This window comes from Drosophila persimilis, unplaced genomic scaffold (assembly GCF_003286085.1).
Source record: "Drosophila persimilis strain 14011-0111.01,24,50 unplaced genomic scaffold, DperRS2 tig00000191-arrow-pilon, whole genome shotgun sequence".
Taxonomy (NCBI): Eukaryota; Metazoa; Arthropoda; class Insecta; order Diptera; family Drosophilidae; genus Drosophila; species Drosophila persimilis.
This window is the reverse complement of record NW_020825298.1, coordinates 14,858,365-14,870,233: the sequence shown is the minus strand read 5'-3', so window position 1 is coordinate 14,870,233 and position 11,869 is coordinate 14,858,365. Positions and strand designations below refer to the sequence as shown.

At 43.8% G+C, this 11,869-nt stretch overlaps 2 protein-coding genes across 2 annotated transcripts; one reads left to right on the top strand and one right to left on the bottom strand.

Moving 5' to 3' along the window:
* Window positions 1-724: 724 nt before the first annotated feature.
* On the top strand, window positions 725-2,197 carry LOC6593930. Its single transcript, XM_002019223.2, has 2 exons — window positions 725-1,161; window positions 1,211-2,197. The coding sequence occupies exons 1-2, from the start codon at window positions 794-796 to the stop codon at window positions 2,097-2,099; spliced, it is 1,257 nt and encodes a 418-aa protein (XP_002019259.1). The 5' UTR covers window positions 725-793; the 3' UTR covers window positions 2,100-2,197.
* An 805-nt stretch (window positions 2,198-3,002) lies between these two features.
* LOC6593931 (NADPH--cytochrome P450 reductase) lies at window positions 3,003-11,478 on the bottom strand. The gene is made up of 6 exons (XM_002019224.2): window positions 11,323-11,478; window positions 6,835-7,029; window positions 6,433-6,775; window positions 4,954-5,078; window positions 3,639-4,889; window positions 3,003-3,565 (listed from the first exon to the last, which is right to left on the bottom strand). Exons 2-6 carry the CDS (start codon window positions 7,008-7,010, stop codon window positions 3,421-3,423), a joined length of 2,040 nt encoding a protein of 679 aa, XP_002019260.1. The 5' UTR covers window positions 7,011-7,029; window positions 11,323-11,478; the 3' UTR covers window positions 3,003-3,420.
* Between the last annotated feature and the right edge of the window lie 391 nt (window positions 11,479-11,869).

The window sequence follows — 11,869 nt, the reverse complement described above, 5'->3', positions numbered from 1 at the left end:
GGAGATTTGTTAAGATTACTCATAAAAAACGAGTGTACAGCCCTCAACACTCCAATAGATTCCACCTGTAGCGAAGGCCATGATGCTAGCGCTCCGCATTATTAATTTTAATTTATCTACAAATTTAATCAAATTTGTTTTCTTTTTTTAAATTCTAATAATAATAATTATTATCAAAATAAAAGAGGGATCCTTTTGTATTGTTTCCGTAGTAACAAAAATCTAATCTAATCAAATCTTTAGGGAATACAAATAATAGACTAGATGCTACTCCTCTACCGAGAGTTGTAATTCAGAGAATACGTATAAAATGAATCGGTTTTAATTCGTGCAGGCATTTATCTATAGGGCGCTCCCCATATATAATATAAAGCATATACAGAACTCTGTAATACCGATTAATATAATTCAAATACGCTGCTCCGAGGCTTGATAAGATAATCGTCGTCTGTCAATCAGTCCGAATGAAAGCTATAGCCAGCAATCGCTCAGAGCGAGGGTGATGCGAAAAAGCTGCTGTTTAACGAAAACTGAATTCAGGAAATCGAATTACTACCCAAAACCGAATGAAAAAGGCCGCCTGCGGGTTTCGCGAGTGTTGCGTGTTTGAGCATATCGAAAATTAAACAAGTTGACGCCTATTAAGAGAATTTATACTCTCATGTAAAAAAGCATATAACTATAATTAATTGGGAATTGGAAGCAGAAACAGTGGAAACAGTAGCTGCGACTGTGTCTCTGTCGTATATAAAATAGAGGGGCCCCAGCTCAGAGCTTTTCAAACGATCACAAAATGTGCAGCATTGAGTATGATGCGGAAGTGGCCGCTCCGCCCAAGCATCTGGATGTGGCCTTCTTTGAGGAGGTTCTGGAGACGGCCCTGCGGACGGCCAGGGGGGTCCAGCTGCTGAGCATCCACATTCGCATGGGCAGCAGCACCGGCGAGAACTACTGCAGTCAGATCTATCGGACAAAGGTGGTGTACCGGCTGCCCGGCCAGGCGGACCAGCACATGATGTTCATTGTGAAGAGCATACCGCGCGTGGAGTCGGTGGAGTTCATTGAGGATCTGCAGGTGTACTTGAAGGAGAAGGTCACGTATCACGATGTGCTGCCCCGCCTGGAGCTGCTTATGAAATGCAAGCGGCGCTTCGGACCCAAGTAAGCAGATCAGAACAAGGCAAATTCCGTATCTTATTCCGTTTTGCAGACTCTTTCAGTGCCTTAAGCAGCCGGAGAACACGCTGGTGTTTGAGGATCTCGGCCATTCCGGCTTTGTGATGGCCTCCCGCGAATCGGGCCTAAATGAGGAGCACTGCCGCTTGGTTATGGAACGTCTGGCCGAGTTCCATGCCACCTCCATGGCCCTGGCCGTCCTGGATCCGCATATCTTTGAGGCCTATAGCGATGGCATGCTGTCCCCCAACGGCCTGGCCAAGGACGATGGCATGCTGATGCGCTTCTTTGCGGACAACGGAGAAGAGCTGCACACCGTGGTGAGCTCCTGGCCTGGCTACGAGCGCATTGCCGAAAAGATTGGCAAGTACATGAAGAACCAACGGTCAAATCTGGTGCGCGCCCAGGCGCTGCAGGCCAAGGAGATCAGGGTGCTCAACCACGGCGACCTGTGGGTCAACAACCTGCTTTTCAAATACGACAACGCCAAACGACCCCAGGACCTGATTTTCATTGACTTCCAGCTGAGCGTCTGGGGCAGCCCGGGCATCGATCTGAACTACTTCTTCTACACCAGCCTCAGCCTGGAAGTGCTGCGGCACAATCGGCCCATGCTGCTGCGCACCTACCACACGCGCCTCTCAGAGACGCTGCTGAACCTAGACCTGGGCATCCCGGTGCCCAGCTACGAGCAAATACTGGAAGAGGTACACCGTCGCGAGTGCTACGGGTTCTTTGCCAGCTATGGCATATTCCCCACCGTCAGCCAGGACAAGTCCCAAACAGCCGACAACAATCTGGAGAACTTCACGGACGCAAACTTCGCCAAACAGAAGGTCAGACAAATGTTCGAGTCCAAGCGTCTGCGGGAGACTTTGCGCTACACTTTGCCGCATTTCGAGCGGGCTGGGGTCTTAGATTAAACTAATTCTAGCACTTACTTGTTACAAAATACGTTTAGACGATTGTGCTTATCTTAAATTGTACTTGAAACACCTTAAATATCACTTTTTGCACTTCACTTCCAATGTTTAAACTTTTATTTTGTTGTTTTCCCTCCAAATTTGCATTTACCGTTTTTTCAGTGTGAACGCCAGCTCTTATTCAGTGTGACCCTCAGATATACCAAAATATACCGTAAATATACTGACGAATTCAAGTTCTACCATACATATTCCTCGTTTTTGATATTCCGTCGCATATTTTTATCTAGATGGATCTCTCAGCATTGCCCACATAATTTAATTCCATTAATGAATCAATATTCTACTTGACTGGCTTATTTAAATACTTGACTTGTTTTCTTGCTACGGCGATTGCTGTTTTTGTTACTCAACAACAATATAGCGTCTCGTTATGATGAAAAAACGAACCTAGCCCACTTCAGCCACCTCTATTTAAATAGTTCAACTACTTCAGGTAAAGGGCGGAAAATATGCCATCTTTCATCCCAAGGTAGAAATAACAATGCTTACTTTCACCTGAACTCCACTAAAATTATAAAATTGTCATTATTTTCGGTGGATTATTAAAATACTCCTTGGCGTGCAGTGTGTTAATCGTTCTCGGTCGAGGATTGGAAACCATATTCCTCAATTTAGAGATTCCGTTAAATATTACTAGCTAAATAGAACATTAAGCCATGCCAGCATAGTTTTATACTATGTATGAATCAATTTTCTACTTAACTGGCTTATTCTATGTGAATGCAGCTCTGACTTATCGATCATATGATATCGCATTTTAAACAGACGGTTTAAAAATCTTTTTTTTATTCTTTGACTTTGTTTTTTTATTTGTTTATTTGTGAAAATACAATTTCAGTGTCATTGATAAAATTGCACAACATGTCTCGTATTTGTATTGAAATCACCAAGAGAATACAATATAAAATGCTTGTAAAAATGTGTTTTAAATTAATAATTGCACACACATACAAAAACTACTTACAACAATAACTTGATTACGCTCGTGCTCATGCATCATCATTACACAATTTCCACATCGGATTATAATCATTTAAACTAGATTTACATATACGTAATCATTACTCATTCACTGTTTGTTGAACCGCAGAAGGAGTTCCCAAACCAAAAATTATTACGCCTATTTACGCTTAACGAACTAGACAACTTTAAGCTTATCGTGTGGCCTATGATGGTTTCCATTTGATTTTCTATGCGTGTTTCGACTCTATGTTTGCTTTGTGGAAAGGAAAGACTCTCTCTCTCTCAATCTCTCCGATTAGCTCCAGACATCGGCGGAGTAGCGCTTCTGGGCCTCCATCTTCTTGATATACTGCACGGCGTCGGCCTCGCTCATGTTACCCTTGGTGGACAAAATTTTCACTAAAATGTTCCTAACGTCCACGGCCATGTTCTTGGCGTCACTGCAAATAGATTGGGGGAACAAATGAAAGGTCAAAAGTCAGTTTAAACGGGTTCCCTTAGCACCAAACTCACCCGCATATGTAAAAGTGTCCCTTGTTCTCGCCAATCGCATTCCATATCAGATCCGCATCCTGCTCCAGCAGATGCTGCACATAGACCTTCTTATCGGAGTCTCGGGAGAAGGCCGCCTTGAGATTGAGCGTGCCCTTCTTGACCCATTCCTCCAGCTCGGACTCGTAGATGTAGTCCTCGCTGCGCTTGCGGCAGCCGAAATAGAGCACCGACTCGCCCACAGTCTTGCCCTCATCGCGCAGGAACTGTCGCTCCTGGATGAAGCCGCGGAAGGGAGCCAATCCCGTGCCCGGTCCCACCATGATAATAGGAGTCTCTGGCTTCGTGGGCAGTCTAAACTGCGATTTCCGGATGAAGACGGGCACCTTCACCTCCTCGCTGCCGTTCGGCACCTTGTTCTTCAGGTAGGTGGTGGCCACACCCTTGTTCGTACGGCCCGTGGGCGTTTTGTACTCGACCAGAACAGCCGTGACATGGACGTCGGTCGGATGCAGCTTGGCCGACGATGAGATGGAGTAGTAGCGTGGCTGAAGGCGCGGCAGCAGCTCGCAGACATGATCGATTGGCGGCCGGCAGGACTTGATATCCTCCAGAATGTGGACCACATTGCGACAGGCATCCTGGATCCAGCTCTGGTACTTTTCCTTGCCCTCCGGACTAATGGAGGCCATGCTGCGCAGCAGCTCCTTTTCCTTCTCATCTGTGCAGTATTCCGCCAATTCCTTGAGAATGTGTGTGCGTGGAATGGCAGTGATCTCCAGGTAGTGGGTCAGGGCCGTGCGATAGGTGGTGGGGCAGGGGAATGGATGCTTCTTGCTGCTGTCCGTGTCTGTGTTGATCAGAGAGAACACCGTATCCAGATCGGCATTGCAAAGCTGTCCCAGCTTCTCCACGAGGCTCTTGTCGTTTATGGGATACATGGCCACATGATCACCGGCATCGTAGCGCATCTTGGAGCCGTCGATGCTCAGCTCGATGTGCATGCACGACCGTCCGCCGCCCTTGTGCAGCTCCCGATTGACCTTGATGGGCGCCAGGAAGGGATTCTTGGCATCGAAGGGTGGCCGCTGGTTCTGCATCGAGTGCAGGCGGGCAATCTCTCCCGTGTAGATCCTATCGGGCTGGACATCGGGCTGTTCCAGCAGACGGTACTGGCGTATCAGCACCTCCTCGCCGCCGCCCTCAATGCCAAAGTTATCGCAAACGGCTGGCCAGAAGCGATCCTTCCATGTGATGAAGTCATCCTCAATGCTGGAAGGGAAAATTGGTGAATGAGAATGGCCATAAAAGGACCTTGGCTCAGGCTAGAACTTACTTGGCATCATCATCGCCCAGTCCCAGTTCGAAGACCCGGTTGGCGCCGAGTTCCTCCAGCCGCTTGTCCACATAGATGGCCACCTTGTTGTAGTGCTCGTACGTTTTGTTTCCCAGTCCAAAGACCTAAGGTCGCAAAGTGAAACACGGGCAATTATAGACGGTGTATGTGGCATTACGTACGATCTTTGTATGTACTTAGGCGATTAGGTATTACCGCATATTGCGTCTGTCTGTGAAGCCTTTTTGTTTTATTACATAAACTATAAAGTAGGCCGCGCAAAAATCGCAGCCTCTGGGGCCGGCACGTGCCAAGGCCACAAGCGGAAACGGCAGCCAACGTGTTTAGCATGATGATCGGATCAACAGGTGGGTGTGGGGCGTTACATTATCTATTATTCCCCATTTAATTCAAATTTTAAACAAACAACGGCGGTGGACGGCGGTGGCGTGCGAGCACATTGTGTGCAGAAATGTACTAAATATGCCCGAAAAACTGCTCACTTACAAAAGCTATTTGCTATGGCATAATGAACTAGCGCCATCTACAATGAGCAACGATAGCGAGTTTATGAGCATCGATAACAAGTTGGCGGGTTTAGTCGGATTTAAATTTAATTTAGATTATAATGTTTTGTGAAACTGGGCGTTAGCTGATAAGTTATTTCAAGACTAAGCATAATCTCACACGTACTGTATTAAAAGTTGTTTTTAATAGCTAAAGACAGGCTAGACTTTAATCGCGGAAAGTGTAATCTTGAAAAAAAGGGGGCTTGATAGCGATAGCTACAGTTCGTTTCAGTAAGGTAATTCAAAATTCAGTGCTCATACTGAATAATAGAATTTAATAGAATAGTTTGTCTCATTTTTTAAGAGCTCATGGAAAAATTATAGGAATTTTGGTATAAACATGTTTTTGAAGTAATAAAAATTCAGTTCGAAATATATTCAGCCTAAAATTAGCCCCAAATTGGGCATTACACATTCGATTAAGGAGTAGAATCAATCAAGGTAAAGAAAAGTCGCACTTCCTAATAAAATTAGATGATTCACACGCACGGATAACTACGAATCGCATTGTGATAATCATTGAGCAAACAAGTTTAGCAGCTTAAAACAAAGTTTGACACATCATCTGGTAATCCAGTGATACTTCCACCGAATTGAATTACACGGAAATGCCATTAGGAGCGTTACAACCGCTGTGAATCGGGGATATCAACAACAAACAAAACACTCGGCGGACACACGTGGAAACCCGCGAAAAAAAATAACACAAACGAACGAAAATAGACACCAAAAACAGTAGTTGGGGGCTATAGGAGCTGTTGGTGGTGCCTCCTTATCAATAGGGCAGTGTTCGATAAGCCCAGCCGCCGACGGCGTTGATATTTGGCCCCGTTTGAAGGCCAGACAGACTCATGTAATCGGCGTTTGTTTAGATAGCACCGAACGGGGTTCTGTTTTTATCAGTACTCACCGCATAATTAAGACCAGATAGATCGACATCGCCATTTGTTATCCACTCGTAAAACTCCATGGCATTGTCCGTGGGATCGCCCTCGCCGTAGGTGGCCAGGCAGAACACAGCCAGGGAGTTGGAGATGTCCTTCAGCTGCAGCAGCTCCTCCATATCACACTCCTCGGGATCGGCAACCATGCCCTTGAGACGATAGCGAATGCCCTCCTTGGCCAGACGGCCGGCAAACTCCTCGCCAGTGCCGGTCTGAGAGCCGTAGAAGACGACGAGACTGCGTCCCGAGGCCTTGAGCTTCTTGATGAACGAATTATCGGCAGCACTGGTGGTGCATACTGTCGTGGGTCTGCAATCAGGAGAGGATTAGAATTGAATTTGTGAATGGAGGATCCTCTAGATACTCACTGTATGGAATAGCTGCGAGTGGGCTCCTCCTCCTTCTTGCGGCTTCTCAGAAAGTAAAAGGCTGCTCCTCCAATCAGGACCGCAAGCAGTGCCACATCGAGGAGTCCCAGAAAGGGTTCGTCTCCGGCAGCCACGGCCTCAGCGGCTGCTCCCTCCATTGTCTGCTCACTAGCCATTTGGGTGACACAAGTTCGACTGCAAAAAGGGCACAACATTCATGGCGTTTAGTTTAGTTTTTTGCTCTGCTCTGCTCTGCTGTTCTGCGTATCGTATCGTCGCGGGGTTTTAGTTCGCTTTGCATAACATTTGTTGTGGTTTCGATTTGCATCTGCCTATGCCTGTGCCGTACTTTGGACACGCATTTTAATGTATGCCACGTAACCCGCGAAACACTAAACTCACACACACACACACCACACATCGGAATAGAGACAGCCACACACACACAGACCCACAATTGAACGGAATGATGCGATTCCATTCTACAGGCTGGCTGACTGTCAGCTGCTTTGCATCTAACGGTACTTGCTTCCGCACTTGTTTTAACGGTACTCTCTCTTTCTCTCTCCCTCTGTATCTCCTCTGGCTATCTCTTTCTTTTGTTTCGATCGACATTGAAAACGTATCGCGATTTTAATCGATTGCACCTTGAATATTATTTTGTACCTGTTTTTTTGTTGTTTTCTACTTTTATTGTGGCACTGCCGCACGTCTAACACAATTTGCAGTTATTGCAATTAAAAAAATACTAATTTCATTTGGCGATACGTAGAGAGCGACAGTCGCACGCGACGCTAAACAGAGAACTGTTAACTGTTTGTTGGCCAGCAACAGGTTTTATTCACAAAACGCTTATCGGACGGGGCCAAAAGCCCGTGAGGAAAGCGACGCGAGGCGAAGCGATGTGTTGATATGATGAAAACAACAAATGTTTCTTGCAATCGAAACTTTGCCAAACATTTACGACCTTATAAAGTGGTTTATGTTCAAGACATGTCCATTTGTTTGTCTCCACAGAGACCTGTATCTTGAGGGACTGTGCGAGATAGGGAAACAATCTTGGATTGAAGATTTCCGTGATGTCAAGCTATATTAATTTTTGTTTGTAATATTACAATGCCTTGCGAAACACCCGTAAATCGTGAAAGAGGTGTGTTTTTGCCACTATTATAAAGAAGATTGATATAGTTATCATGTACCTACTTTCAAAACCTCTGTAAAGCATTGATAGATATTTGTATATATTTGATATATTTATCATTTACCTACTTTACATCGTTCAAACTCCTTATATAAACCTTGTATCCCTTCAGAAATCATCCATACTATCTATCAACTATGAACCCCATCTATGAAGTATCTCGCTTGCTGTAACACTTTCCGCTTCTTAAGTTCGAAAATAAATCTAAAAAGCGTTCAAAACACATTTCCCTACATGTTTCCGTATATTTATATTGCAGCTGGAGTCGAAGTTTGACCCGATTTGACCCGATCTTTTGTATATAGTATTATATTTCGAGCATGTTGTGCAGTCGCTGTCGTAGAAGTGGACGTAAAACCTCAAGTGTTGGGCACCTTGAATTCGGAATTGACTTAATACTTTAATGTTACTAATGCGCCGCCAGCCACAAGTCGGGGCGTACGTGTGTGTACGTCGGGTATACGACGTGTATTCCTCTACTTTGCATAGAGAAGCGAAGCAGCCCAGCCGGAGCGCGTAATACTTTGACGCGTACAGCGCACAGTTCTCGTTGTTCTTGTTGCTGTGGTCAGCAAATGGCAAAAAAATAAATATTAAACATGTGCCAGACAGACAGTCAAACCCCTGCTGGCGATTAGGCGATGCGGTGCCACATGCAAATCAGGCAGGGAATAGTAGTGCCGTCGTCGTCGTCGTCGTCGTCACAGTCACCATCCGATTCCGAGCTTCTGATTTGGTGTATTCGAAAGGTGCTTGTGGCTTCAATCACAATGAAGCAAAATCCAAGCGGCAAGTGTAGGCAAACTGTTGGATTTTTATAGGTCAGACTTCCAAAGACAAAGTGTGACGATATCAGGAATAAAAGTGGTATGAATAAAGGGGTTTTTGGGGAACAGAAATACTACAGAAGATATCAAGAGAGATGAGAATTTGGTTCATTATTTTGAATGAAAGTGAAGATTGTTTGGAAAACAGAGCGAAAAGAGAGTAAACATGTCCAGCTGGCTATAATTTAACGCCCAGAATAACATCCGCCTTACAGAAGAAAGCGCGAATAACAGAACTTTTTAAGGGTCATTCAGACACAATTAGCAATTTAGATGCGATGAAAGTGAAGATGGGAAAGAATATACCATGTAAGAATCAATGAATATATGAATAATGATGAATAAAATCAGCAGCAGAGCATGGTGTTACAAGCTAAAGATGAGAACTGAAGATAAAGAAGAAAGTCATTCTTAGGCCTGAACGGAAGATAGGGTATTAGCTGGAGAATACGATAAGATAATCAGGAAGAGAAGAGGAGAAACCATGGGGAACCAATCCGCATTAGAGCTAGGCTTAATAATAAATCACACTTTATCCTATCTTGATTCAAATCGGGACTTGAATTGACTTGAAGCTTAGAACAAAATGGCACATTAATGATACATACTATATATGTGTATACATACAGCTACTAAATCAATCAATCATATTACTGAATAAAAACAAGATGTGTAGCTGACTCGTACACGTGCCAATCAATTTATTTTTTCCACGGAGAGCGCGTAAAAATAATCTTCTGGTAGGGAATGCATTCAGAACTATTTTAAGACTGTGCACACACTTAAGAGATTCTATTCTAGCTGTAAAGTGAAAATTCCACACTAATTTAATCTGGAATGCATTAAATTCCATGCTATTTGGCTCTTTAACGCCATTTCCACACAATTTACTTTGAGTCATGGCCAAATAGTTGTGCTTATTATTCCAACAAACAGAAGTCAATCAAATCACTTGCCCACACAATAATTGAGTCATTCTACAGTAAAAACAAATGCAATACTAACGCTACACAGGCTTTTACTAGTAAGTGGTAGTAGTAGTAGTTGGTAGCTACAAATACTGACCAAAGTATTCACGCGATAATGGTGAGAAAGCATTGCACGGAATCTTTTGCTTCGTAGGCGAGAAAATCCCTTAGCCAGAATGACAGTCGCAATTTGTTCGGGCACGTCCCCGAACTTCAATTCGGATCAGATCGGTTCCGACACCTACACGATGCTATATTCCGATCGTCACAGAAAACTTGTTCAGTAAGCATGACTTGGCAGTTTTTAGTATACACATAAAAAACAAGTGGATCGGTGTCTTATCAGGAGCAAATTTTTAGTCACATTTAGAGTTAATTTAATTCCCTAGAAAAAGGTTTATGCACCAAAATTAACGCCATATTAAACGTAAATTAAGAAAGATATGACCCATATCTGGCCTCCACTAATTAGCCCTTTTAATTTCAATGTCAAGTGCAGTCTAATTAATGTCTGTTCAGAGCTAAAATGGCCTCAACGTATGTCAAAATTCATATATTATGTTATTAGCAGAGCAAGGAACTTTCCATATGATTTTCGAATCGCTTAAGACCTTAATCAAGTGTAATTAGTTTGCTTGTTTGAAAGGTCTATGACTAAGCTGGCAGATAGCTGAGACCCCAACAGAAATGTCTTGCAATTTTATTATATTATTAGCATACGATTATCATAAGTGATATGATACATTTTTTATCAGCATCAACAGGCGATAAGTCCGGTATCTTTTCGACGTGTAGACTTTTTCTATGATAAATAATCTCTCGACCCTAAAGATATATTCGCTATCAGTACATATTACAGCTATCGAGCACACACTGTAGCACATCCCTGAGGAACGTACATCTTATCTACAGCTGTTTTTCTCAATGGCGACAGCTGACAAGAGGGAAATGTTACGCCTCTACGATTACGTAATTACATTCAATCAAGATGGAATTGATCATGTAGAATAATAGCACAACCGACAAAAATATTAAAGTCGTAATAAAAAAGTTATTAAAGAGAATTACACGCGATATTCCAAGCGCCAGAGACCGTACAGTGCACCAGAGCGAGAGGGTCAGAGCCAGAGAGACCGTGTAAGCCTGGCTGGACAGCGCACGTCAGAGCGAGAACGAACTAGTAACAGATTTTGGGCAACAGATGTCCGATAGAGGGAGAGAGAGCGATAGAAGCAACAGGTACTGAACTTTAAACTCTCTTTCTCTCCAACTTCTCGGGCCATTTGCTTCACTCGCACTCAAAAGAAACACACTCTTGGGTGTGTGTGTGTGTGTGTGTGTGCTGCGTTGTAACCTTGACCATCAATGCGACGGCGCTCATGGCGTGTATAAAATATCAATTAATTAATGGATTTCGGCTGCGCGTGGCCTGGCATTGGCCCCAAAAATTGCCCCGTTCGGGTGGGGCAATGGTTGAAAACTCATTTCTTACCGTGCAACGGATGTGATGTGTAATGATTATACACACGATCGGATTTACAGATGCGCCTCTTCCTGTTTTCTTCTTTCACTCTTTAGTTTGCTTCTGTACACGTTTTCTCGCTCACTGTTTTACATGCACCGCGAAGTAGACGACGACAACGACTGCGCGGCCAGCGCTTAATTTGTTTTATTTAGTTAAAGTGGAAGCCACGACGACGACGACGGCGACGGCAGCAGCGCGCATATATGTATTTCTATATATGTACGTTACTTATACACACATCGGTGCAGTGCGCTAGTATATGAACTATATAGTCGACGGAATCTGGCTAATCACAGTCGCAGCGCCTGCGACTTTGTCAATAGCCTGTTGATTATACAGCTGGACAAAATATCGATAGAACGGTCTATTGGTGACATCGATGTTTTCTGATTTTTCGCACCAGAACCACCGATGTTTTCCAGCTCAATTGACAAAACAGTCTGCTAAAATAGTTAATATTATAACAGAGAATTTTTCCATTGAATACTTTACATTAAATTGATTAAAATTGATA